This window comes from Cottoperca gobio, chromosome 11 (assembly GCF_900634415.1).
Source record: "Cottoperca gobio chromosome 11, fCotGob3.1, whole genome shotgun sequence".
NCBI classification, from domain to species: Eukaryota; Metazoa; Chordata; class Actinopteri; order Perciformes; family Bovichtidae; genus Cottoperca; species Cottoperca gobio.
The window spans coordinates 907,739-934,121 of NC_041365.1; the positions used below are offsets into that span (position 1 = coordinate 907,739).

General features: G+C 42.9%; 3 protein-coding genes across 3 annotated transcripts; 2 read left to right on the forward strand and 1 right to left on the reverse strand.

Annotated features, from left to right (window-relative positions):
• Window positions 1–896: 896 nt before the first annotated feature.
• maco1a (macoilin 1a) lies at window positions 897–8,575 on the reverse strand. Its single transcript, XM_029442714.1, has 11 exons — window positions 8,323–8,575; window positions 7,338–7,479; window positions 6,989–7,115; window positions 6,721–6,844; window positions 6,095–6,273; window positions 5,346–5,889; window positions 4,979–5,137; window positions 3,944–4,126; window positions 3,706–3,826; window positions 3,363–3,537; window positions 897–2,899 (listed from the first exon to the last, which is right to left on the reverse strand). Exons 1-11 carry the CDS (start codon window positions 8,400–8,402, stop codon window positions 2,748–2,750), a joined length of 1,986 nt encoding a protein of 661 aa, XP_029298574.1. The 5' UTR covers window positions 8,403–8,575; the 3' UTR covers window positions 897–2,747.
• Window positions 8,552–14,438, forward strand: srfbp1 (serum response factor binding protein 1). Its single transcript, XM_029442715.1, has 3 exons — window positions 8,552–8,700; window positions 9,254–9,766; window positions 12,083–14,438. The coding sequence occupies exons 2-3, from the start codon at window positions 9,266–9,268 to the stop codon at window positions 13,472–13,474; spliced, it is 1,893 nt and encodes a 630-aa protein (XP_029298575.1). The 5' UTR covers window positions 8,552–8,700; window positions 9,254–9,265; the 3' UTR covers window positions 13,475–14,438.
• Window positions 14,439–16,432: 1,994 nt separating this feature from the next.
• e2f3 (E2F transcription factor 3) lies at window positions 16,433–19,781 on the forward strand. Its single transcript, XM_029442716.1, is given in 8 exon segments — window positions 16,433–16,568; window positions 16,830–16,941; window positions 17,430–17,563; window positions 17,565–17,671; window positions 17,943–18,074; window positions 18,344–18,458; window positions 18,663–18,822; window positions 19,071–19,781. Coding segments are annotated over 7 exon segments (960 nt in total). The 5' UTR covers window positions 16,433–16,568; window positions 16,830–16,910; the 3' UTR covers window positions 19,352–19,781.
• Window positions 19,782–26,383: the final 6,602 nt, after the last annotated feature.

Sequence of the window (26,383 nt, forward strand, 5' to 3'; positions counted from 1 at the left end):
CATTGGAGATCGTTAAAGTTCACGTGGATATACAAGGACAAATTAATTTTCATTATGCTATTTCCTATTTGTGTGTGTTTACATTTTTATTTTCTATACATTTGTGTGTGTTTTTATTTTGTATCAGTGTATTAAGTCAAGTAGTCAGACTAGAAAACTTCTGGCTTGGTATCTTCATACTGTATGAGTATTATTTCAGAAAGCTTTTATTTCATTACACATCAATGGAGCAATTGTTGAGATGTGACATTTGGATAAATGGTCTTGAAAGCTCCATAACTAACTCAATAAAAAAAACATTTTCTGATATTAATGTTACTATTTTTCTTTTCAAGCTTCAGGTGGCATTTCAATTTTGTGAATAGGCCTTGTATTGAATTATCTTTCTAACAATATATTGGCCTAACATTTATATCAGCCCATTATGACACTGTCACACACACTAAAGTAAACCTGTATATATAAAACAACTTATTTTGTTGTTTTTTCTGTCTTAAAAGCAACTTGTCTGTATATTTCAAACCAAGACTTGGTATTTACAAGGAGCACCTGAAGGCATCATCAAACCACAGCGCAGCTATTCTTCTTGCTTATAAAAACTGGTAGAACAAGGTTTTAGATATTCAATATTCATCGAGCTGGCTTGCAGGACTGCGAGGGTAACAACAAGATAAACTAAAAGCTTGAAATGTGCATGTTGTCGGCTACATTGAAATGAAAATGCAAACTGAATTGATACATTGTAGCAACATTTGTTCTCTCATAAGGACATTTTATTTTATCCTCTGACATTAAGTCTCTTTGTTTGACATCCATCATCTCAGGGTTGACTTTCAGATCTTCCCCGTGTCATAAAAAGACAAACTCGACACATATATCATGACACGTACACAGAATGAACAGCTTGCATTGCCACCAGCAAGACTTTCTTTATTATAGTGACGGCCAAAGTGAAAGGTGTGACACAGCCATCATCACTTTGAGTAAAGAAAACAAACATGGTGGAACAATGAAAAAGAAAAACCAAAAGCACTTTTTTTTTTTTTTCCTTTCACAAACTTATAAAAGCAACTCAAGAACTGAATTCACAACACCAGAGCGATCCACAAATAATACTTTTGTTGCCGCCCCCCCCAGGTAGGCAACATGACAGCACAACATGGTCAAATGGTTTAAGGGGGTGGGAAAGGGGGGGGGAGGTAACCTTTTCCCAAACAACACATTCACAGAATCCTTCCTGGTAGAAAATATAGGAAATCAACTGAATATGATGGGAAATATCAAATAAATAAAAACATGTGAATAACACAATCAGTCCAACTGACGCCATGATCAGCCCTGAACCTTGTAAACACGACACCATCCCAATATGTTCTAATGACAAAACAATAACAGCACTGTTCTGCAAACATTATGCTAGCTACATCGATCAAAGTATGGATGGAAACCGAACATCAACACTTGGCACTTAAGAACTGAAATGAAAACAAAACAAAGAAAACATTCCTTAGCAAGTTAATGTACATTTTTTTTGTAAACAACTAAATGCCAACTCTCGGGCATAGACAATCAGTTTGGTTAGTGTTTGGCGTACCAAGACTGTGTCGCTGTGAACACGTTATGTTTTCCCTTTTTTAAGGTCTGTAAAATTGTGTTGCAGAAGAACGTGTCTCGAGGCGACACCTTATTGTTTTAGCCGTTGAATACTGAATTGACAGGATCAGAATGTGAGAAATCTTGAATTGAAACCAAGCAAATCGGAAGTTAGATTGAGAAATGATGATTTTTAGATACCCGGATTGCAAAGTTTGTGATTTCTGCATCTTAAAAAAAAAAGAGAAACTGCAAGGCACTGTACATCTGCAGAGAATTGGCAACACCAGTCACCTCGACATCATTAAATCCAGAGAACGATATGATCCAACGGGTTCTAATTTGGTCCGGAAGGAAAGGAAAGGTCGTCTGCAACAAACAGGTGAACGTTAACATTTTGGCAGTGCCAGGTCGAATCAAGCAGTAGTATTATTTATAGGACATAACTTCATCTGCTTCTTCCACTCACTGATAGCCCTGGAGACTTCACTCTTCCAGCTTTAAGAGGATAAATCACATTGGAATATGTGAAGAACGTTTCTCCGTTCTATATCACGAAAAATGTACTTTGTTGATGTACATTACCAAAACAAACGATCTCTGCTTTAAGTTAACGGTTAAACATGAATCATTTTACATTCATGTATCAAATGTCTTCTGCCTCAATACATACATCATGAGAAGCTAATTGGTTTTTTTTTAATTAAACATCTGTGTGTAGAAGATATGTTGTTTTTTTGGGAGGGGAGGGGGGGGGTTAAACTGACATCAAAAGAAGACTGACTTGAAGCGATGCATGACGGCTCTTCAGTAAACATTTGGCGAACACAGTGTGTTTCTTTCTCCCCCTTCAAAAACAGTCGAATGGCTAAATCCACAAACTCTCCAAAAAGAAAAAGAATTGTACACAACCCTGTCAAAGTAACAGTTCTCATAATAGAACCAAAAATACATTTAAAAAAAGGGGGCCAAATACATGTATGGAGGGGTTGTGTGCACTGTGTGTGGTAACATTAGAGTGCTGGTAAACTCAAACCGGAACTAAGAGCTTCATCAAAACAAAGACAAAGTTCTGTCTGACAAAGAAGTGTCGATATCAGAGTCACTTTTTGAGGGGCTGGTAGACTGAGGCGTTGGGGTCCAGGGAGGAGGGACTATTGTCCATGAACTTGGAGGAGTAGTGCGGGGGTGACGGGGCTGAGGTTGTTGCCGTCGGATGAGTAGGACAGGCTGGGCATCACTGCCATCACCTCTGCTATCTTCTGCTTCAGCTCGGCGATCTCCTGCTCCCTCTGGTGGATCTGGCCTGGAAGAGGAAACAAGAAGACATTTCTGTCACAGCGGGGAGTTGAATCGAGGATCAGTTTGAAACTCTCCTGTGGAGGGGGGAGAGAGTCCTACACCTGCATAGGGGTGGGAAATATGAAGGAAACTTCAACATTAAAAGAGAGACACTTAACATACCGCACTATTATCATCAAAAGAGCAAAACACACTGAAATATGAGCTGAATTTTCCAGTTCCAGTTCAATATATCATATTTACTGTTTATTCTGAATGTGAAGAGAAGTTGTATTTTGATTTTAAATACAGAAATCAAAACAAACCAGCAAACCTGTGATCTCTGCAAAATGAATATGGCCCTTTGAAACGTATTCTGTTCTTCTACATAAACGCACATTTGGAAGCGCTCCATTTTAAACTGGAGCATCTAAAAATGATACAATGATGTTTCCGACGGTAACATCTATAAATCCCTGCATCTCGACCTTGTGCGATCTCCAGCTGCCTCTTGGCGTCGCCCAGTGCAGAGAAGAGGTCCAGTTTGATCCTGGTCTCAGCACTCAGGCTGTTCTCCAGGTGCTGGGTCTTCTCCTGCATGGCTGACAGCGCCGACATCAACACCTCCGTGTCCTTCTCGTTCTCCTTATACTTCCGCAGCTCCTGTCCGTGACGGGGGAGGAGAAAAGGCATCATTTTAGTAAAGTGTTTAGAAAGTGTTCAACTCAAGAGCAGCTGGTTAATGATTTGATGATTATTTAGATCATGTAGGAAACAAACCCAAAGCATCATCTTGTCAGAATAACAGAGCAGAGTTGTGTTACTTCTCACCTGACACTTTCCCTCCAGATCCCTGATCTGCTCCTCCTTAAGCTTCGTGTCCATGCTGAGCTTCTTACACTCCGTCTCCAGCTCTCTGATGCGACCGCGCAGAGAATCGGTCGACTCCACTCTGTTGCCCAGAAGAGAAAAACACACTTTTTAAACAGTAGAAAACGGTAAGTATGAGTATAAGAGACAACGGATCTTTCACTTCCTGTATTGCTATGAACTGATTCACGCGGAGTACCTGGTGGCAGCAGCTAATGCTAAGGCTCTGGCAGCGGTGGCCTCCTCCATCTTCTTCCTCTTCCGCTCCTCAGCCAGCTGTTTCTCTGCGAGGGCGCGAGCCTCCTGCTCAGCCTTTAGCCTCTTCTCCAGCTGGGAGATGGTCTGCTTGTCCTTCTGCTTGGCCTGTACGGCACTGTGCAGCCTAATGTGTGGAGAGGAACATGGTCAACCTGGCTGGGTCAGAGGGTTTCTCTCCCTCTTTGCTCTTTGATGCAGCATCTTTCCTACAGTCTCTCTGCCCCTTTAGTGGCAACTGTAACTACAATAAAGTTTGTAAACACACTGAAGATTTAAATGGTTTGACCTTGAAGTCTGTTCGCAGATAACTCACCATTGCCTTCACACTAACAGAGAAAGCAATGTTTGTGTACAAAGGCTCGTCACAGAGAGATAAAGGTCACAGACTTAATACCTTTACAAATCCCCCGTCTCCTGTTCAGCTGTAAGTTCAGCCATACAAGCGTTGTGATAAGGTTAATCGCTGCGGCAGAATTTAATCGTGATGGTTTCTGAGGTCTGTAGTTTGTCTTTCATATACAAACAGTGACAGAAGTAGTTGAGGAAAGAATAAAAAGACGACATCAGCCACTTCAAGCCCCTTTCAGTCTAATAAGGAACTGCTTTTGCAAAAGCCACCAGATTGCATTGACAAAAACAGTCATTTTACCTCGCAGAACATGGGACACGCTGCTCTGATCGGTTAGTTTGTGTGAATTGGAACTAACCCTTTAAAAACACCAAATAGAGTCAAACAATAACACAAACTAACCGATCAGAGCAGCGGGAGACCAGCATGATAAAATGACTATTTGTCAAAAGAGTCTGGTGGCTCCAAACTGTCTGTCTCTCTTGGTGCAATATTCCCTTCCAGAATCTGAACTCTCCCTTTAACTAACCAGCTGCCTCCCTCAACACACTGCCGAGAAATTATAGTTAATGCATAACAACTTAGGTAAGATGGTTGTCAGAGTTGAGGCGAGTATATTGCACCCACTTGTTCTGCAGCAGCTCGTTGTCCTGGCGGAGCTGGCCCAGCTCAGAGCGGAGGCTGCGGTCCTGGCTGCTCAGAGAGGAAAGCTGACTCCGCAGCTCGGACTCCGACTGCCTGTTGGCCTGAAGATCGGCCTTCAGACGCTTCACATCCTGCTCCAGCCTTTCAGAAAACAAAAAGGGAAGGGAGGGGGGGGGGGTCACCAGATCATCAACACTTGTTTCATGAAACTAGTTCATTGTTGTGTGGAAGGTGACGCAGTAAAACTGACGTAGAGTGACATTTATAACTCCACACAGCAGCAACAAGATGTTCAGAAGAAGAAGAAGAAGAAGAAGTATTTGAAACAGTAGGACAGTTTGTGTCTCACCGTACGAGAGCGTCCGGCTTGCCCAGCTGGTTGTTGGGGATACAGTTCTCCACTGGATCCTTCTGCCCTTTCCCCGCCCCCTTCTGCTTCTTCTCATTCTTATTGGTCGAGGAACCAGACGGCACGCTGCCGTTTGAAGAACTGTGATTCCGTGGTGACGAGTTGGGAATGTTACCCCCACCTCCGCTGGCGTTTTTATAGTTCTTCCCTGTGCCCCCCATTTCCTCTTTGGAAGCAGAGTGTGTGTTGGTGTCGGCGTGTGTGTTCTCTCCTGCCAGGTCGTTGTTCAGTCTTTTTGCCCCGACGTAGTTCTCTATGTACTCTGTCTCCTGCACTTTGGAGTCCAGTGCGTGTATTATACTGTTGTTATTGATTCCAATTGTGTTTTGTTTTTTGCCCTCGCGCTCTTTCGCAGCACTGTCCTTCCCCTTTTCCCGGTACTCCAGTTCTGGCAACAGGACTGAGCTGCTTTTCTTTCCGGAAGGAGCTCCGTTTTGAGATATCACTGCGGGTTCTACCTCGGAGATCCCTTTAGCTAAAGCAGCTGGAGGAGAGCAAATGTAGAAAGAGTTACAAGACACACACAAACCATCTCCATGCGTGTTTGAAGGCAAAGCTTACTAACCACAGGATTATGTGATGGTAGATACCCCCTGTCATCCTTGCTCCCTGTCCATGAGTGTTACTAGTGACAGCACGAGTTTGATGGAGCATTTCTACCGTCTGTATTGTAATACATTTTGTCTCACCTTCCTCTGCTTCCCTCTCTTGTCTCTGCAGCATCTGTTGCTCTGGAGGTAACGCCTGCAGCAGAAGCTGCATGTAGAATTCGTTCTCTTTCTGCACTTCCTTCTGTTTCCTCAGTCGCATCTTGTAGCTGACGTAGCTCTTAAAGCCGAAGCCCAGAGTCACCACCGGATAGCCGATACTGGGAGACGAAGAGAGAGATAACGTTTCATACAAAGATATTCTTATATTTTTAAGCAATACATATTGAAGCATCTGTTATTTTATCATGATTTATTTTACAACGATGTATAAGGGTCGTTGTAGGAGGGGGGGTAATATTCCAAGAACAAACTCTGAGATTAAAGTCATACAAGAACATTGTTTTTGTTTTTAATCAAGGAACAAATCAACCTCATCACACCACAGGGAAAAACAGGAAACGCCACAGGGCGCACTATTTCGAGAGTTTGTTCCTTGTAAACGTACCACGAAGAGTCTTTTTCTGGAAATATTTATTACTTTAATATCTCACAAATGTCTCAGAACATTACCTCCCTCAGATTGTTCTTACCTACAATGTCCCTGGTAGTCATTTGTCATGAGCATTACACTTTAACGATCTAGCATATTTACAAAAGATGTTTACCAGTGAGCAGCAAAGGGTCGACACAGGTCGACGTGAAAGTTCTTCAGATCTTTGAACCGTATGGCAGCTTCAATGTACACAAACAGGATCCACAGCGATACAGTGGGAAGACAGACTCCTCTTTCTGCACCAAAGTAAGACACCACAATCAGTTCAGTCGAGCACTAAAGAAACTTGCCAGCTATGGGTTTCATGCGAGTCTTTTTTAGGTGAAAGTGGCCGTTTGGATATAGATATAAAGAGTGCACAGAACAAACTTTGGGCTGACCTGTGTGCCAGACATACTGGACCCATACGTAGGTGCTGGCAGCGAAAAACAGCCATTGGACGGGGATGAACAGGAGGCAGATGATGTCTGACGTAAACGCCACACATACAAAGAAAACAGAGAACGCCTAGGAGTAGGAGAAAGAGAAGAACGATTAAATATGCCATAACTGTGCATACATATTAGTTTCTGTGTGGAACTAATATAGAGGCTTGTGCGCACACACACATGATGCATATCTGCTGTTTTTCTAGCCTAGTGTGCTGCATTCTACCTCCAGTTTAGGTGATAACATGCAAGTTAATGTCAGTTTGAAAGAGGGTTTTGGGTCATATGAAGAAGCTCTTACCAGTCCCTGATATCTGAAGGAGTCGTAGACGCTTCGAATGAAAAGCCAGAAGGGCCACAGGTACTCAAACCTGAACTCCAGCACAAAGTCAGCCAGCAGAACTAACACCCACACTACCAGGAACTTCAGGTACAGGAACGTACTGCAGGATGAAGAAATAAGATAGGAGTAAACAAGGTTTACCGTGGATTTAGACGGTACCATGACAAACATCAGGTTTATACAACAGTGTTGTGTTTATAAGAACGACACCTCCGCTGTGATTGCAGACATTACCTCAAGTTTATACTTGATATGAAGGCAGATACATGCCATACATGCATGAGTACAAATTCCCAAACAAGCCTAATAATGTGTTTCTATCATCAAAGATACTGAAATAGATGATTATGGACATCTACACAAGTTAGAGGGGGTGGATAGATAAGAGTACAGTGTCATGTCTGGACATGTTGATGAATGCACAGCTGGTTTCAATTCATCTTTAAGAAAAGACATGCTTTTCTGATGGTACATCTCCTTAAATAATGTGCGCTTAGACCCCATTAGTTTGGCGGTGCTTGTTGCCTTCACAGTTAGACCTGTGCCAGACAAAGCCCAGGTGAGAGCTCCCTCTGACATCGCTGTCATCTCACAAGTTCACGCGCTCTTTTATTTTAATTAGCTAGAAAGATATCCATTGAGCAAAATGTGTTGCAATTCATACATAAACCCCACAGGCTCTCACGGCCACCGTCCGTTTTAAATTTAGCCACAATGTGAATTTAACTAACCAAGCCGGAGACACATAATGTACTAAATACAACACAAATAACGTTAGGCCTATAATTTTGACAAGAAACGGGCATGTTCATTGAGCTCGTTGTGTAGCTACAACCAGCGCGTGCTTAAATATGAATGTAGCATAGCCTGGTAGCCCTGTCTTCATAAATACAGAGCGGCGCCATTGTTATACAATAACGTCCCTCCAGCCCCTTTTTTGTACCTGCTATATATACCCTCGGTGATTCGGTTCCGTTTTAACGGCCGTCGGAGTTTGCTGCAGTCCGCATTGCGCCGCTTCATCCTCCCCCTGTTGATTCTCTTATGATATCGGTCTGGTAACTGTAACTGGAAATGTCATTCGCTCATCCTAATATTCACACTTCTTCAATTATCCACCATTGTTGTTGTTTTATGCACATGAAACAAAGAAATAAATAAAAACAGTCCGCTGAAGGCCCTCCCCCTTTCACGACACGGCTGCGTCCCCTTGCAGACGTTTGACGTCATGACGTCATTGGAAGCGTAGGAAAACATGGCGGCCGCCGACGAGTCGAGACGTTTCTCTCAATTTTAAGCGTTTAATATTTAGTTCTGAGCGGTAAGTGTACTAATTACGGGTTGTAGTGAGTTTTATTGTATTTACTACGCCCCAGTTTATGTTAATGCCACTGGTATGTAAAATAAGGCTATATACATTAAGTTAAACATGACGTTACATGGTCAAAGTTATCCATGCTGGTTCAACCACGTTTGTTTGGCTTGGTCTTCATCAGGCATTTAACCACATGTTTGCTCCCTCAGCAGATATGTAATTTGTCTCAACTTCAGTCAGCTGCGACAACACATGTATATACAATCTCATAAGTTTGATAAAACAGTACAAGAATGTAGTTTGGGAAGATCTGATGCAGCAGGACCTACATCTGCAGTGATGAAAACCAATGAAAGAAAACAAATATCACAAGTTTTGAATTAATTTTGGTATTCTGGTCTAATGATAATTCTCCTGAATAGTATGGATGGGACTTTAACTTGTATATCATGTTTTTTCTTCTGTTTTTACGATTTTATGCTATTGAACTATTTTATTAAATAGTGTTGTGTTTTTGCCAGTGAGAACAAGTGAGTAAGATGGATTTATGTTTCAACAGATAATATTGACCATGGATGAAGTAGAGACAATTGTGCCATCTGCGGAGAAAGAAGAGATGGAGGAGGAGGTCATGGCGGAACAGCAGGAAAAAGGAGACAATGAGGAAGAAGAGATGGAGGAGGAGGTCATGGCAGAACAGCAGGAAGAAGAAGGAGACAATGAGGAAGAAGAGGAATGTGGAGATGATGCAGAACAGGAAAGTAGAGGTGATAAGGAAAAGGAAGTAGAAGCAGTGCCGCAGGCCACAGTTAAAGTTAAAGTTCAGAAAAAAAATCCATTCCCTGTTAAATCCAAAGAGAAGAAGGATGAAAGCCTAAATCTCAACAATGAGGTGGTGAGGATGAGGAAGGAGGTAAAGAGGGTGAGGGCTTTGGTCATCAGGAAGATGACGCGACAGATTGCCGCCCTGAAGAAGAAGAAGGGGAAAGAGATGGAAATTGAGAGGAATCAAAGGAGAGCTGCCCGACTGCTGGAGGAGATCCACGCCATGAAGGCCCTCTCACCAGACCTGGTAGGTTTCTTAAAGGAATACTTCAGCCCATAAAGACCTTTAGTATATGAATTACTCTCCCTGTGTTACCTTGAGTTCATAAGTATGCAGTACTTTAGTATGTTAGTATGGAGTACGTAAGTATGCAGTACGTTAATATGCAGTTAGTATGCAGATAGAATGCAGTACTTTTGTATGCAGTACGTTGGTATGGAGTACGTTAATATGCAGTTAGTATGCAGATAGTATGCAGTACGTTGGTATGGAGTACGTAAGTATGCAGTACGTAAGTATGCAGTACGTTAGTATGCAGTACGTTAGTATGCAGTACGTAAGTATGCAGTACTTTAGTATGCCGTTATTATGCAGTATGTTAGTATGCAGATAATATGCAGTACGTTAGTATGCAGTACTTTAGTATGCAGTTAGTATGGAGTACGTTAGTATGGAATACTTTAGTATGCAGATAATATGCAGTACGTTAGTATGCAGTACTTTAGTATGCAGTTAGTATGCAGTACGTTAGTATGCAGTACTTTTGTATGCAGTTAGTATGGAGTACGTTAGTATGGAATACTTTAGTATGCAGTACGATAGTATGCAGTTAGTATGCAGTTATTATGGAGTACTTTAGTATGCAGTACGTTAGTATGGAGTACTTTAGTATGCAGTACGTTGGTATGGAGTACTTTAGTATGCCGTTATTATGCAGTATGTTAGTATGCAGTACGTTAGTATGCAGATAGTATGCAGTACGTTGGTATGGAGTACTTTAATATGCAGTACGTTAGTATGCAGTTATTATGGAGTACTTTAGTATGGAGTACTTTAGTATGGAGTACTTTAGTATGCAGTACGTTAGTATGCAGATAGTATGCAGTACGTTGGTATGCAGATAGTATGCAGTACGTTGGTATGCAGATAGTATGCAGTATGTTGGTATGCAGATAGTATGCAGTACGTTAGTATGCAGTACGTTAGTATGCAGTACGTTGGTATGCAGAGAGTATGCAGTACGTTGGTATGCAGATAGTATGCAGTACGTTGGTATGCAGATAGTATGCAGTACGTTGGTATGCAGTACGTTGGTATGCAGATAGTATGCAGTACGTTGGTATGCAGATAGTATGCAGTACGTTAGTATGCAGTACGTTGGTATGCAGAGAGTATGCAGTACGTTGGTATGCAGATAGTATGCAGTACGTTGGTATGCAGATAGTATGCAGTACGTTGGTATGCAGTACGTTGGTATGCAGATAGTATGCAGTACGTTGGTATGCAGATAGTATGCAGTACGTTGGTATGCAGATAGTATGCAGTACGTTGGTATGCAGATAGTATGCAGTACGTTGGTATGCAGATAGTATGCAGTACGTTGGTATGCAGATAGTATGCAGTACGTTGGTATGCAGATAGTATGCAGTACGTTGGTATGCAGATAGTATGCAGTACGTTGGTATGCAGATAGTATGCAGTACGTTGGTATGCAGATAGTATGCAGTACGTTGGTATGCAGATAGTATGCAGTACGTTAGTATGCAGTACGTAGTATGCAGATAGTATGCAGTACGTTGGTATGCAGATAGTATGCAGTACGTTGGTATGCAGATAGTATGCAGTACGTTGGTATGCAGTACGTTGGTATGCAGATAGTATGCAGTACGTTGGTATGCAGATAGTATGCAGTACGTTGGTATGCAGATAGTATGCAGTACGTTGGTATGCAGAACGTTGGTATGCAGATAGTATGCAGTACGTTGGTATGCAGATAGTATGCAGTACGTTGGTATGCAGATAGTATGCAGTACGTTGGTATGCAGATAGTATGCAGTACGTTGGTATGCAGATAGTATGCAGTACGTTGGTATGCAGATAGTATGCAGTACGTTAGTATGCAGTACGTTAGTATGCAGATAGTATGCAGTACGTTGGTATGCAGATAGTATGCAGTACGTTAGTATGCAGATAGTATGCAGTACGTTGGTATGCAGATAGTATGCAGTACGTTAGTATGCAGTACGTTGGTATGCAGATAGTATGCAGTACGTTGGTATTCAGATAGTATGCAGTACGTTAGTATGCAGATAGTATGCAGTACGTTGGTATGCAGATAGTATGCAGTACGTTAGTATGCAGTACGTTAGTATGCAGATAGTATGCAGTACGTTAGTATGCAGTACGTTAGTATGCAGTACGTTAGTATGCAGTACGTTAGTATGCAGTACGTTAGTATGCAGATAGTATGCAGTACGTTAGTATGCAGGACGTTAGTATGTAGTTTCAAACAATCACTTTGGTAAAATGTCTAATTGGATAAACTGTTTTCCCTGTTACCAGGTGACCAAGACAGCCTTACAGAAGAAAATCAGCTTTGAAGAGGTGTGTAAAAACCCAAAATCTACTCTATCCGACCGTGCCACAGCACGCATCGCCACCCACCCTCAGTTCAGCAAGAAGATTGAGACCATCAAAACTGCTGTGAAGGCCTTCAAAGAGGAGCGGATAAAGGATGCAAAGCAGGGATGGAAGGACAAAGTGCAAACTAAAGCTCCACAGGTGACTCCACAGGTGACTCCACAGGTGACTCCACAGGTGACTCCACAGGTGACTCCACAGGTGACTCCACAGGTGACTCCACAGGTGACTCCACAGGTGACTCAACAGGTGACTCCACAGGTGACTCCACAGCCACAAGACAAAAAGGAAGCGAGAAAGATGGAGAAAGAAGAAAAGGAAGTTACAGTGAAGCAACCGGAAATCATAGACGATGAGGAAGGAGATGTTATCCTTAAAGACACTAAAGATATAACTGTTGCTGAACCTGAAAAGGAAACGGTCAAAGCAACTCCTTCAGCTGATACTGCTGATGGTCAAAGGAAGGAAATGCCAGAGTCTAAGAATGTAAGACCAGCATCAATTAAAAGCAGTGAAGGAAAGGACATCGTGGAAAACAAAAGTCAAAGTAAACCTACAGAAAAGAAACCCGATCCTAAGTCTGCACCTGAAGTGCTTCAGAAAAAGAAGACTGAGGAAGAGAGTGATTTAGAGTCATCAGGTGATGAAGAGAAAGAGTACTTTGATGACAGCACGGAGGAACGGTTCCAAAAGCAATCCTCCCAGTCTGAGGAGAGCGACGATGACGATGACGGCTTCTTTGTCGGAAAGGTGAGTAAATACAAGAAGAAGAGGAAGCAGAAAAGTGTAGAATGGGGGAAGGCCGATGAGGGCTGCGAAGTGAAAAGTTCCGATAAGGTGCAGAATGAACTTGATGAGCTCGAGTCCAGGCTGAAGTCTAAAGCCACCTCGCAGTCTGTTTTTTGCTCTTCCCTCTCTAAACCTGGTGGGGGCAGAGGGAGAGATGGGGATAGATTTAGGGGCCAAGGGGGGCCAAGGGGTGGCAGTGGTCCAAATAGAGATTTCAGTAAACAATCCAAGTTCCAAAATCAAGAAAGAGGAGCAGAAAGAAATTCAGGGTTCAAGTACAGCAAGCCCTTCCCTGAGGGCCGACACCGCGAGGCGTCAGAGAAGGGCTTTGCCTCTGTCGGCAGAGGGAGGGGCAGAGGCCGAGAGGATTTTACGAGGCAAAATGATCGCAGGGGTGGAGCCGGCTTTTCCCATCAGGCACCACAGCAGGCACTGCATCCATCCTGGGAGGCCAGTAAGAAAAAGAAAGAGCAGCAAGGACAAATCCTGCCCTTCCAGGGGAAGAAGATCAAGTTTGACGACTGAAACAACACATTTTTTGGTTTAGTGTCCCCCATATATAGTGAAGTGTAAAGGTTGTCACCCATTCTGTTGGATGCTCAACAGCAGTGGTGATCTCAGTACAGTTCAGTGATCCTGTGTTGTGCCAAAGTGTAATATCATTTGCAGTTAACATGATTAAAAATATCAAATTGATTTTTTGATAATTGATTTTGACAGTTATTGGAGTGATTTAAAAAAATAAATGCTTATTTTTCTCGGAAATGTAAATTGTGCAAATATACAAAATGTATAATACTGTCAGTGTCATGTTAGCCTACTGAAAATGCTAACATGGTAACAACATACTACTTTCTATCTGTTGTAAATGTCTTAATTCTACATAAAGGTTAGAGTTACATTCCCTAATATGATTTAGTGCACACTTTACATTTCTGAGGAAATAAAGCTTAGATTTTTACATTATCCGTCAAAATCATTACATAAGTTTTGAAAACTTTACTTATTATCAATCAGGTTAAGTGAAAGCTTTATTACATTTTCAGGTGTTTATAAAATATAAACTTCATCCCTATACAAATTTAGATTTTTTTTATAAAACATCAAGAGAAATGTGTTAAAAATATTTGTATTCTTAAATATGATTTTATTCTAAACTGTGATTGTTCATAGAATATGTTTACTAGGTAACAACAGTTTTGAGGAACAATACATTTTGTAAGAGTGCCAGAAGTTAGAAATGTATAAATGGGGACTTTGGAAGTATTATTGTTAAATTTTTAAAATATTTATAAACCTGTATGCAATTTGTCCATAATGGGAATTAGGGCCCAGTTTTGGTGTAATAAAAATCTGAAATTAATGTACGGTGATACAACTGATTATCTTTTGCAGCAAGATCTTAAACTAAATAACTTCTCCCTGTTGTTGGTACTTGTCCCCTGTGTATTTAATAAATATAAAGTGTATGTTAGTTAGTTTTAATGTACTTTCCTGTCTTGTATTTATTCCATTCCAAGAAAACTTCATTAAATGCAGTATAACATTTTATTTCAATTATGAGAGCAGAAATGCAGCACATACAGTAACAGTATTACTTACTTTATTAAGAATGCACTGTGCTGCAGAGCTCTGTCGCCATTGGTCGGCTGCAGCTACGTCAGACGTACACGCGGAAGTGATGGCCAATAGCAGTTTACATGCAAATCCGCTTTAAAACAGTCCCGGGAAATCTGAGTTTCGCGCGTAGAATATCCTCTCGGGCTGTATCAGCTGTCACCTAAAATATATTTATCTGCGTTATGAATGGAGATTATTTAATATGATAGAGATGCATAGGTCCGATATATTTGTACAAGCGGTAGGAATGATAAGAGTGGCAGCAATACGGGACAAGATGAGAAACGGGGTCTCGGTCGATATTAACTCGGGTTCCGCTCGACCGTACGGACTGGCCAGTTCTTCTTCGTCCTACCTCGGCAGGACCGTGGAAGGGAAACCCCCGCTTCTCCGAGCCGATTGACGGACCCACGTACGCTACACCCCCCTGGACCCTCAACAACAACCGGGACATGACATACATTAAAGCACGAACAAGTTAAGGTACGTTTAGCAGAATTAACAAGGGGAGCTGGATCTACTCGGACAGTGGAATGCTAATATGCTAGGTGGACGCTGGGTAAAATAAAATCCCATTTTGACTGTCCATAATAAATTGGGTGACGTTACTGTTAATTTATACCTAACATCACCTATTTATTCTGGATTATAGAAGGTTAATCTAACGTTAACAGACATAACGTTATAGCCATTGTATAACACATCAGGACGGGTTTATTATTTAACCTTTCCGAGCTTGTTCATAGTTTCATTTTTTTCAAATGGTGTATGTTTGGAAGCATATAGCGTTATCTAGCTACTTTAAATTAGCCACCTGGTCACATTACGTGGAAAATTTATGTGTTTTCTAAGGGACATTAGCATCATTCGTAACTCGAAATGCAACTTTAATTAGCAGTGTTAAGCACGCGAAGGTCACCCTGGTTGTTAACGGAAGTGCAAAATCCTTCTTCAGAATAAAAGCAGATTGTCGTTCAAAGTAACTGAGAGGGAACAAAAACAACTCCTGCTTTTGTTTTAACGATCAATGTTCCTATGTATATGTATATGTATATTTATCTAAATATAAAATGCTAAAACTTGCCACTGCTTGAAATTAGGCCATACAAAGTATTCTTAAATGCTCATTCACACATTCTGGCCACTATAGCTGACTGCATACTAATGTATCTAAACTAATGTAAGTTTTATGCTATGAATATAATTATGTCCAACCTAGTGGTGGAAGAAGTATTCAGATCTGTTTACTTAGGTATACATAGCACAATATAAAAATACTGTGTTACAATAACCCTGCATCTGAATATACATAAAGTACCACATGCAAAATGCCTCATTACGCAGACTGGCCCATTTCAGAATAATATTTGGTATGTTATTGGATTATTAATGTGTTGCTCACTTTAATGTTAAGGTGGAGCTAAATTTAATTACTTTATATACTTTTTCTTCTACTGCTGGGCTTATCTATAATAATGATAATAATAATAATGCATTTATTAAGTGATGTATTATTATATTTTGTATCATTAATCTAAATGTAAATGCAATATTTGCTAATATTTGAGATATAGTGGCGTAGAAGTACAAGTACCTCAAAAGTGTACTTAATTTCCCTGTGAGGATTGTTTTATCGCGTTCTCATGAACTTAGTGCTTTTATTTTGAAGTTGACCTTCTGAAGCTTCGGCTACATTTATGTATTTCCGGTAACTTTACAGTCGTTTTACCTTTTGGGCTGAGGCATCACACACCGCGCCTTGTCGGAACATACTTTTGCACACTTTGGCCTTCGACTGCCGCACGCGCTGACAGCACTCTCTAACAGCCGACTTCCTGTGGGAGTACATTGGTAAGGAGGTAACCGTAAACTGTACTGTGTTGTTGCCAGAAGCAAACTACTGTTAGGCCTCTGAGCGTGGGGAGGGGGATGGGGAGATGTTGCTCCAACTAGCTAAACACACTGGTGAGGGAAGCTAGCTTCTGTCCCAACCCCTCAGGTAATGACAAGCTTCAGTAACGAGGATTAACCAGCTCCACATGACGGGATTAACTTATTATTTAACGCACAGACATATTCATTGCTTCTAATTTCATGCAGATGAAGTCACAAGTGAACACAATGGATTCCTGACAAGTTTATACTGTATTATTGCTTAAGATGGCTGCCCTGTGAGCCACATGATTCATTGAGATAATTGCAAACTTAAAGTCTAAAATTGCCTGATATTGTCATTTTAAAGCTGCATTGTTTCACACAGGTAAAGAGAAGGCTGGAGCTGGAAGCCGGTGACCCCCAGGACCTTCAGGATGCTGGCTGGACTGCCAAAGCCAAAAAGCCAATGGCCTCTCTGTCCCACACAGGAGGGAAGGGTAAGACTTGGTACTAAAGTGACTTGTAAGGTTTTAAAACGGCCAATGTTACAGTGCTGGGCCACCGAAGTGGTAGAGACCAGCCTGTGCTTCTACAGTGTGTCAAATTGTCAAAGATGACATATTGTGTTCAGTCAGCAATTAAACACAAAGTCGACGACCAGGTGAGCTGAGCTGCGGATAAACAGTCAAAAAAGTCGCTTTTTCCTTGACCTCGATGGAAAATGTCTTGAGGTCCAGGAAAGATATGATGGAGAATCCCACTGCACGTACACTAGGCGACGTAATTATGCAAAGAATTGTGGGAAGGTATTCCTTTCCATTCATAAAGGATGCTTCTGTGTCTCCTTTGCTGAAGGAGATGAGAAAGGAAGCACCTTTCCTCACGCTCTTATCACTTAGATTCTTCTGAGCGTGGATATAGGAATCATAAAAGAATCTGAACAGGAAGCAAAAGCAAAAAATCTCAATCTTCTTTGTTTTTCCAGCTCCCACCCCCAACCCCATAGCACAGAAGACCCTGCTCGAGAGGTCGCGCTACGAAACCTCGCTCGGTTTGTTGACGCGGAGGTTTGCGGAGATTCTGAGCCGCTCCTCTGACGGGGTGTTGGACCTCAACCTTCGTCGCCCAGGAGCTCAACGCCCCCAAGAGACGCGTCTACGACGTCACCAACGTCCTGGAAGGGATTCAACTCATCAAAAAGAAATCTAAAAACTTTGTCGAGTGGTTGTAAGTGTGTGTGTGTGTGTGTGTGTGTGTGTGTGTGTGTGTGTGTGTGTGTGTGTGTGTGTGTGTGTGTGTGTGTGTGTGTGCGCGGGCGCGGCGCGCCACGAGTGCATTAGAGCTGCTTTGTTCATGTGTTTTGTTGAGTGATTTTAAAATGTATTTCCTTTTTTAAAGTGCTGCTGGATTCTTTGCATTCAGCCTTTAGATCTAACTCTTAGAGTGTGTGTGTGTGTGTGTGTGTGTGCTGTGCGCGTGCGCGTGCGTGTGCGTGCAGGGGCGGTCAAGTGAACATACAGGTAGAACAGGAGCTGAAGGCTCTCGTGGACGAGGAGCGGAGGCTGGACGAGTTGATCCAGAGCTGCACGTGGCAGGTTCACCAGCTGTGTGAGAACCAGAACAGTCAGAAATATTCTTTTGATCGTAATTTCGTTAAATATGTTTGACTACGACGAGACGGCGTAATGTTGCTCTTTATAATCTCAATGCAGCAGTTGAGTTTCCTGTGCCGGGAGCGACACAAGGTGACATGTCGGCGACACGAGACTGAAATATTAAAACCTGAAGAATAGAAAAGACTAAAAATGTGTTTATTGAAAGGTTGAGATAATGTGTCTCTAGTCATTGTCTGTGTTCCCAGCTGTACACAAACGTTGATTCCTTAACCCCGTGGGTCACATTTGCCTATTTGACGTACGAGGACGTGCAACGGATCCCCAGCTTGAAAGAACAGACCGTGATCGTGATCAAAGCCCCCGCAGAGACGAAACTGGAGGTGCCACACCCAGAAGAGGTACACTGATCAACACGATCACTTAATTACATCTTAATTCTGTAATGAAACTCAATGCCCCAGCAGAACATCGCCGGGTGCTTAGATAGTTGGGTAAAGTGAATTGTTCTCGGCGCAGCGACCCCCCCGACGCGGTTCACTGTAAGTGCTGCCGGCTCGTGTTCAGACATGTTTAATAAAAGCACTTTGTGCCGCTCTGCTCAGAGCCTCCAGGTCCACCTCAGCAGCACACAGGGGCCCATCGAGGTGTTCCTCTGTTCCAATGACCCCGTCCCGATGGAAGCCACGGACGGCTCTGCGGCCGACGGGATCGACGCCTCCCCCCTCGTGCCTTACTCCACCTTCGTCCAGGTGTCTTCCAAAGGTGAGTCACATGCCTTTTTATCAGATCGCACAACATTTAGATTTCTAAGTAGCCAAAGAAAAGTTTTTAGATGATTCAAAGTTCTCTAGAATCCAGAGACGAGTGAAGAACTTCTCGGCCATGTTGTGCCGGTCCAGCAATGTTCCGTCCCTTAAGAGACTTCATTGTTCCAACTCTACTCTGAGATTGTTGGCTCATCTTTTCTCTCCCTCCATGTCTCCTCATCCACACCTCCATTATCTTTCCAGACAATGCTAACCGTACTTTTGGAATCGATAGCATCTCTTACCCGCTGTCTGGGCTGACACGCCACTCTTCGCCGGTCCCCGTCACCCCGGTCTCTCCCGTGCACACCTCCCTCCAGCCCCCCTCTGAAGATCCACAGAGCTTTGTCAGCCTCTCTCCCCCTCTCCCCTTCTCTGTCGATGGGGATGACTACCTCCTGAGCCTGGCTGAGGATGAGGGCATCACTGACCTCTTCTCCTCGTTCGAGCTGGACAGATTGCCCCTGGATATGCCAATTCTCTAAACGGCTGTTTTGGAAACTCAATATTTTTCGGAGGCAGGTGGCATCTTCTCACCAACAGGATATCAAGGGGGATACAACAAACAGATGTTTTTATATTCACATCCCGGACGATGTGACTGGGATTTACTGACGCTCAGGTATGTGGAGGAGTGAGATCTTGTCGTGGCTTCCTTATTGACTGAAGGACTTGGACTGACGTGCATGCTGTTCTACAAAACACTTTGTTTCAGAGCTTGAGTCTGTTGCACTGTTGGATGTCTAAGTGTCCTTTAACTTCTGAGCATTGCTGTCTCAACACAGGAATTATTCCTGACCATGTCCTTTTCTATTGTGATCACGTAGGAGCCTTCACAACAACGCCTGATGATGTAGACGCACATTTAGTGTCGAGAAATGTTGATTAAAAGCATTTAAAATGCAAAGAACCCCACATGTCTTGTCTTGACTTCTACAAGGGATGCATGATCCAACGCTTTCTCTCCTGATGACATGTTCCAACTCTTAATCTCTTTTGATGTAGCTGCTCTGGTGTCGTGCTGCAAGAATCTCGATACGTTAGGGTTAAAAAAAAAATGCAATTTGCATGTTTAATAGATGTGAAGATGGAAACACTTTAGATATGTGAGCAGTTCATCTCTTTAAATCACACACACGTCTCCATCTTCACTCGTTAATCTACTGTTACATCCAACATGTTTGATAATAGTTGAATATCTGGAGATATTGTAATGACAATATCTCCAGACAGTATTCAGTGAGATGTAGTTAAAGGGATTTATGTCACTATTAAATGAGTATAATAATAATAATAATAATAATAATAATAATAATAATAATAATAATAATAATAATAATAATAATAATAATAATGGTCACAGTTTATACTACAACAAATGGAAATTAATTTGAATTATTAAGTTTTGGTACTTAATCCAAGTCAATAACCGATGACAACCTGCAGGTGAACTGCTCCATGATTGTGTGAAGCGTTGGACTTTGTTAGATCTTCCAGCGAGAAGAGACGAGTCCCACAACATGTCAAAGTGTTTGCACCACCTCGCTCTCTCGTGCAACATACGTGCAGCCACTAGGAGGCAGTGTGATCCCACAGAACCTCTGACACGCCTCTGATGTTTTGAAACTGTGTGACAAAGTGTTCCCCGTCTCTTTCTGGGAATCTACTATTAACAATTTGGCACCAAGTGGAAATGACTTGCGACACCTGAACTCCTGTTGAAGGAGCGTTTAATGTTGCAGTTCATTAGTGTCGAGTGTTTCCGCTGCAGAACACCACTTGATCTCGTAGAGCTACGTGCTCACGTGACAGTTTGTCCTTCAACATTTTAGGCATTACTGCGGCTGAGTTACATATTGAAACAGAAGATCAAGGACATGTGCGTTTATTAAAGTTACTTTAAGAGATTGTGTCGTATGCAACTGAGAGCGTGCCTGTTAAACCACGATATAGACCCAGTTAGAAGACAGGAAACACATTTAAAACCCAGGTTTGACTGACGTCATCGGTTCTGCTGACCTAATTAACATAATTTGAGTTTGTCTGCTGAACATATGGAGGTTAGTGTAGACTGTCTAGGATAGTTTTGGCAATTTATGATGAATATATGCATCGTAGGACACATTAGTTGAAATTTATACGACACAATAATGACTATAATTATCAGCAGAAGACATGTTTTGTTTTGGAATGTATTCATAAGTGCAGGTGCCATTTATTGCAGGTGATCAAATCCTATAGATATAAAATGCTCTTCAGATGTGTAAAGAAGAATCTGAAACTTGAGATTGTTCCTGTATACGTCCACATGCACGTCTTGTTGAAGTGTTCTCCATCTTTCCTGTGTGGAGTACAACTATCTCCATCCCTGCTTCTCTTTGTCTGAGCCTCAGCGTCTGAGAAAAACACATCAGTGCCCTCCAACATGATGATGTAATCTGTCGGCAAACTGCAGTTCACAGACGTGTCCATAGGTGGCAGTGTAGCACCTCAAAACCCCACTTAAACCCAGTCAACCCAGTTCTCGGTGGCACACACACTTTGAGTTCATGGAGTCACTGGATCACTGCTATTATTGATTCATGTGCGTTTCTCTTGTTTTTCTGTGCCACAAAGATTTGCACATGAAAAAACAAAACAAAGTGAATATTGAATGGGGTCATATTGAATTAGGCCTGACGTCAGCCGGGGGTGGTGGGGGGGGGGCTCAGTTAAAGATCAGTCAATATAGCTGTCAATCAGCCAATCAATCACTCAATAAAGTTTCATTTTCAAAGTGTTTTTTCTTGTCACCTACAAGAAAATGTCGTACAGTAGGAGGTTTTAAAGCGCTGAACAAAATACACAGATGGCTGGGCTTAAAGGGCGAGACGGGACTAAGTCACCACTTAAGACTCGGCCCCTGAGGGGGTTTAGAAGTGACTCGGAGCAAGTGCAATCCATTCTGAAAGTGTTGCTTGATAGTCTTGTCCAGCTGTCCCCTCTCCCTAAAACATAGCACTTGTTTCTAAGCAGCGCTCTCTTCAGCCAGCCTGTTGTTTTGACTGCTGTAATGCACTGAGGCAGGCAGAGAGAGAGAGAGAGACGGAGAGAACAAAAATAAGAGCGGGTTAAAGAGGGAGCATGAAACCGAAGAGAGAGAGAGAGAGAGAGAGAGAGAAAGCGTACTACTCGCCTCTTATTGGCTACGGAGAGCACGCCGTCTTTTTGCGTGGCGCGCTCTCAGCCAATCGGCTGCCTTAGCCATATTTTTGGGTTTATGAATGAATAGTGAGAGAGCAGGACAGGAGTAGTTTGATTCATCACCCGTTGCTCACAGTGTGCGGAGTACACCAAAGAGATAGGTGCGCTTGTTCGCTGTGCAGCCTTGACTCGGAGGCCTTCTGGATGTTTTGGGAGAGATCAACAGAGGACCACGACGGTGCACGCAGAGGAGCCCCGGCAGGCAGGCCTCTACCTGCAGTGAAGACGCACCTTCAGTCCAAACAGCTGTTTCAGTGCAAACCTGTAGACTGAACGGCAACGATGGACTGACACGTAGCAGATTCTGTGACTTTTCTGAGTATGAAAAGTAATTATGTTACGCTATTAATTGATTCCAGTCTATCAATTACACTTTCAACAGCAGCTCTCGGCCTTTCTACAGAATGAGATGAAGCTTAAGTGAAGTGCTTGTCTCAAATAGCATATGAAATCCCCCCCCCCCCCCCCCCCCCCACACATCCTGTCCAACATAAGAACTGTGGGACTGCATCTGACAAAAAAACACACACACACACACACACAGAGGATTGACTGGTGTGTGAAGGAGAGAAAGTATGGACGATTTAAATTTCCCTCTCAAGCTCTCTTTATTCATTCTCCACGCTACTATGTCCATCACTTTTCGCATGTGCAACCGAGCGCAACACCGTGAATGATTTGAGCTGTCAGTCGGGAGAACGGTGGCTGTGGGGGTTTCTGGGTTTGAATGCATCTTTGGAATATGTGTCGCGCAAGTTGATCTTCAGGAGTGTCGTCCATGTGGCCTTAGACGCCATTCAAACTGGACCAGGCGGCAAAACACCCGTCCTCCCGTTCATTTGAATGCGTGTGCGGTTTAGACTGCAGTGGCAGGGAATGCACCGGATGACGCAGCCAAAATTGATCGGAATCAACATTTGGAGGAATCCAATTCGACGTCACGCTGCGCTGGCCAATCATGCGACTGGCGATCGAGAGCCAACCTTTCCTTGAGGGCCTACAAAACCCTGCACTAATCGCAATAGCGCATGAATTGGTGTGCATGCAGCCTTATGGAGAAGAGCTCACACCGTGTGGTGCCCCGTTATCATTGCTGCCTTGGAACCTTTGGTGCATGTCATCCTCTTTGCTCTCTCAGCATGTTGGTCTTGAAATGACCAGCCGCACCAGAAAGTAAGTATCCTTACGAGTAGACGGCGCCAAAGGCTTGCCGTTAAAGGGACGACTCGCAGGTCTTGTTGCAGCTGGTGAGCTAATGACTAATACGTCCCCGAGCTGGGGAAATGCTTGTGCTAGTCAGTCACAATAGCTCTACAAGATTCCTTCTGTTTTCTTCTCTGCACTGGGTTGTTCACACCCCTCTCAGGATTGTGCACCATCTCATTCATTAAAGACACTAAGTTCATTCAGGAGACATCTTTGTGCCATCAAATAGTGTCATAAATCTTTTCTTTTCAAGCTATTCCTCCTTTTTATATGAAGGAGTTTATACGGCGGTTAAATAAAAGAGTAACCGCTAGTGTGCGCGGGACCTTAAGCACGAATACAAAGTACATCATTCTGAAAGTACCGTAAAGATAATGTTTCTTCTTCGCAAATCATCTTATCATGCTCACACCAGCGCGCTGTAAGGATAAAGGAGGTTGCAATGCTTGTGGATTTTCTTTTGCACAAAGTTATCTAAGCTAACATGCACAAAGTTGTCTAAGCTAACATGCACAAAGTTGTCTAAGCTAACATGCACAAAGTTATCTAAGCTATGCACAAGTTGTCTAACATGCACAAAGTTGTCTAAGCTAACATGCACAAAGTTGTCTAAGCTAACATGCACAAAGTTGTCTAAGCTAACATGCACAAAGTTATCTAAGCTAACATGCACAAAGTTATCTAAGCTAACATGCACAAAGTTATCTAAGCTAACATGCACAAAGTTGTCTAAGCTAACATGCACAAAGTTGTCTAAGCTAACATGCACAAAGTTATCTAAGCTAACATGCACAAAGTTATCTAAGCTAACATGCACAAAGTTATCTAAGCTAACATGCACAAAGTTATCTAAGCTAACATGCACAAAGTTGTCTAAGCTAACATGCACAAAGTTGTCTAAGCTAACATGCACAAAGTTGTCTAAGCTAACATGCACAAAGTTGTCTAAGCTAACATGCACAACGTTATCTAAGATAACATACACAAAGTTCTCTAAGCTAACATGCACATTCTTTAGCTGGGTGGCTTTCAGAGACTTGATGGCTAGAGGAGTTATTATATCTCTGCAAGTTCCCTCCACTCACCTTGTCAATGCATTTAAAGGAGCGTTGGGTTACTGAAAGCCTGGATGTGACCTCCAAATCCGCACAAAAGACTTCTTTGGATTGGGACAGACTTGGCAACCTTTCGGGACATCCTTGCTGTTGAAAGGTGGAAACGCTCAAATTGAAATGTTGACCTGTAAAACCTAAATGTGTATAAAACTGGAAAGTGAAGGATGTAAATGTGCATACAAAGAAGCTCCTTTTGAAACTGTGCATAGCTTGAGCATCCACCCCTGTTGATGGGAGGATGAAGAGGGATCAATGAACTGCTCCCGTCTGCAGCGATCCATAGTGTAGGTTGGTGCACAGAGCAGCAGAAAGAGTGATTCTCTGTCACATAGTCTTTAGGGGCTTGTCTGTACAAAGGTGTGACCTCTTCACAGGAGGCTTTGGCCTCAGATACACCCTCTGTGAAGTGCTAACACGGCTCTGACCAAGTTGGCATATTTATAAGTGGGCTTTATATCGCTCGATCTCAGAAGTGACTATATGAGGCATGGCTCCAGATGATGTAGGAGTTGGCTGGATCACACACAGCTGGGCCCTGGCTCTGGTAAATGTGGAGCGGTCGGAATGTAATGTCTGCTTCCCTCTTGTTCTCTGGTTTGAGGTTTGTATTTTTCCCTCTCTCTGCACCGGGACGCGCGGCGTGGGCGTATAGCGCTTCAGCTGCTGTGCTGACAGCCTCCTGACCTGTTGTGAACCTCCTCCGCCACGCCACCTCTCGCTCTCGCTCTCCAGTGGGTATTGACTTTCTTCTGTTCCACTTGGACACATCAAATATTTGCATAGACAACACCAGACGTGAACCCGGACCCACAGGCTCCTACCCTTTAGCCAATAGAGACAAAGACCGTCGGTTGTCATTTGCATGTAATTTGCATTGGATCCCCCCCCTGTGACTGTTTGCAATGTCAGGAGGCCAAATTAACCAGTGTTCCCTTTTAGCCAGATTTGCATCTCATTTACATTACAGTTGCTTAACGAGGGTTACTTAGGCGAGTGACCCCCGTGGAAACTCTTTACCTCGTGCACAGAAGAGGCAGATAGTGCGATCAGCTAATTTGATTAAGGGAAACAGCCGTTTGACTGAGAGAGTGCCTTTTGGATGTAATCATTAAAAGGGACGAGGGCTCGCAAGCTGTTTTGTAATCGGGCTGTTTTCGCCTGCATATGGATATTGTGTCATATTTACTGTAAGGATGAAAGATTAGGCACGGAGGGGCTTGCGGGCAGCATCAATCTCACTCAGCGTCTTAGAGCAGGCGCATTAATCATACCATCTACGGAAAACCATCCTCATCAGACTCGGGGCCACAGTGTGCACACATGGCGATGATCACTGGATGCAGGAGTGGACAGAAGGAGAGTTAGTGGCTGACTGAGCAGAAGCACCGCAGCCAATGCTTCTTCATTGATCCGAGGGACTTGGACCTGGGTGTTAGACGGCGTTTTGTCTCCGCTAATGTGTTCGTATGGCGCTTCCTGGCCGCGCAAACGTCCCTTGTGCGCCAAGTGGCTTCACACGCGGGCCAAACCCGTTTAAGCTCTGCATCCTCCCAGGTCTTCTTTCCCAGAGAGGCTCCTGTTGTTACCTCTTCTCTTCCATCCCGTTTTGTGTTCTGATCCTTTTTATTTATAGAGAGGGCAGTGAAAGGCTTCATGGGCCGATGGTTTCCCCCAGACATTATGTGGTGGATTTCAATAAGGAGAATCAATTCTGACTTTGTTTCGCAGAATCAACCCACACTACACACAAATACAGACTTCAACCAGGGCAATATATCACCCACAGACATTTCATCACGTTGGTTGTTTCCTTTCCTGGATTGGAAGTCAGAAATCAGGCCCATATTCCATGAGGGATTGTTGCTGCTGTAGTTTTCTATTACGCACACGCATTACCTCCAGTTCTACCTCCTTCTTTCTCTTCATGAATAGAACGGTACATCCAGTAGAAAC

Excerpts from the sequence above, each read along its gene's own strand:
- maco1a (XM_029442714.1), bottom strand. The coding sequence starts at position 8,402 with ATGAAGCGGCGCAATGCGGACTGCAGCAAACTCCGACGGCCGTTAAAA. Across the intron at positions 5,138-5,345 it reads AAGCCGGACGCTCTCGTACG|GCTGGAGCAGGATGTGAAGC; the intron begins GTGAGACACAAA and ends GTTTTCTGAAAG. Across the intron at positions 2,900-3,362 it reads GCAGCTGGAGATCGCACAAG|GCCAGATCCACCAGAGGGAG; the intron begins GTCGAGATGCAG and ends TTCCTCTTCCAG.
- srfbp1 (XM_029442715.1), top strand. The coding sequence starts at position 9,266 with ATGGATGAAGTAGAGACAATTGTGCCATCTGCGGAGAAAGAAGAGATG. Across the intron at positions 9,767-12,082 it reads AGGCCCTCTCACCAGACCTG|GTGACCAAGACAGCCTTACA; the intron begins GTAGGTTTCTTA and ends CCCTGTTACCAG.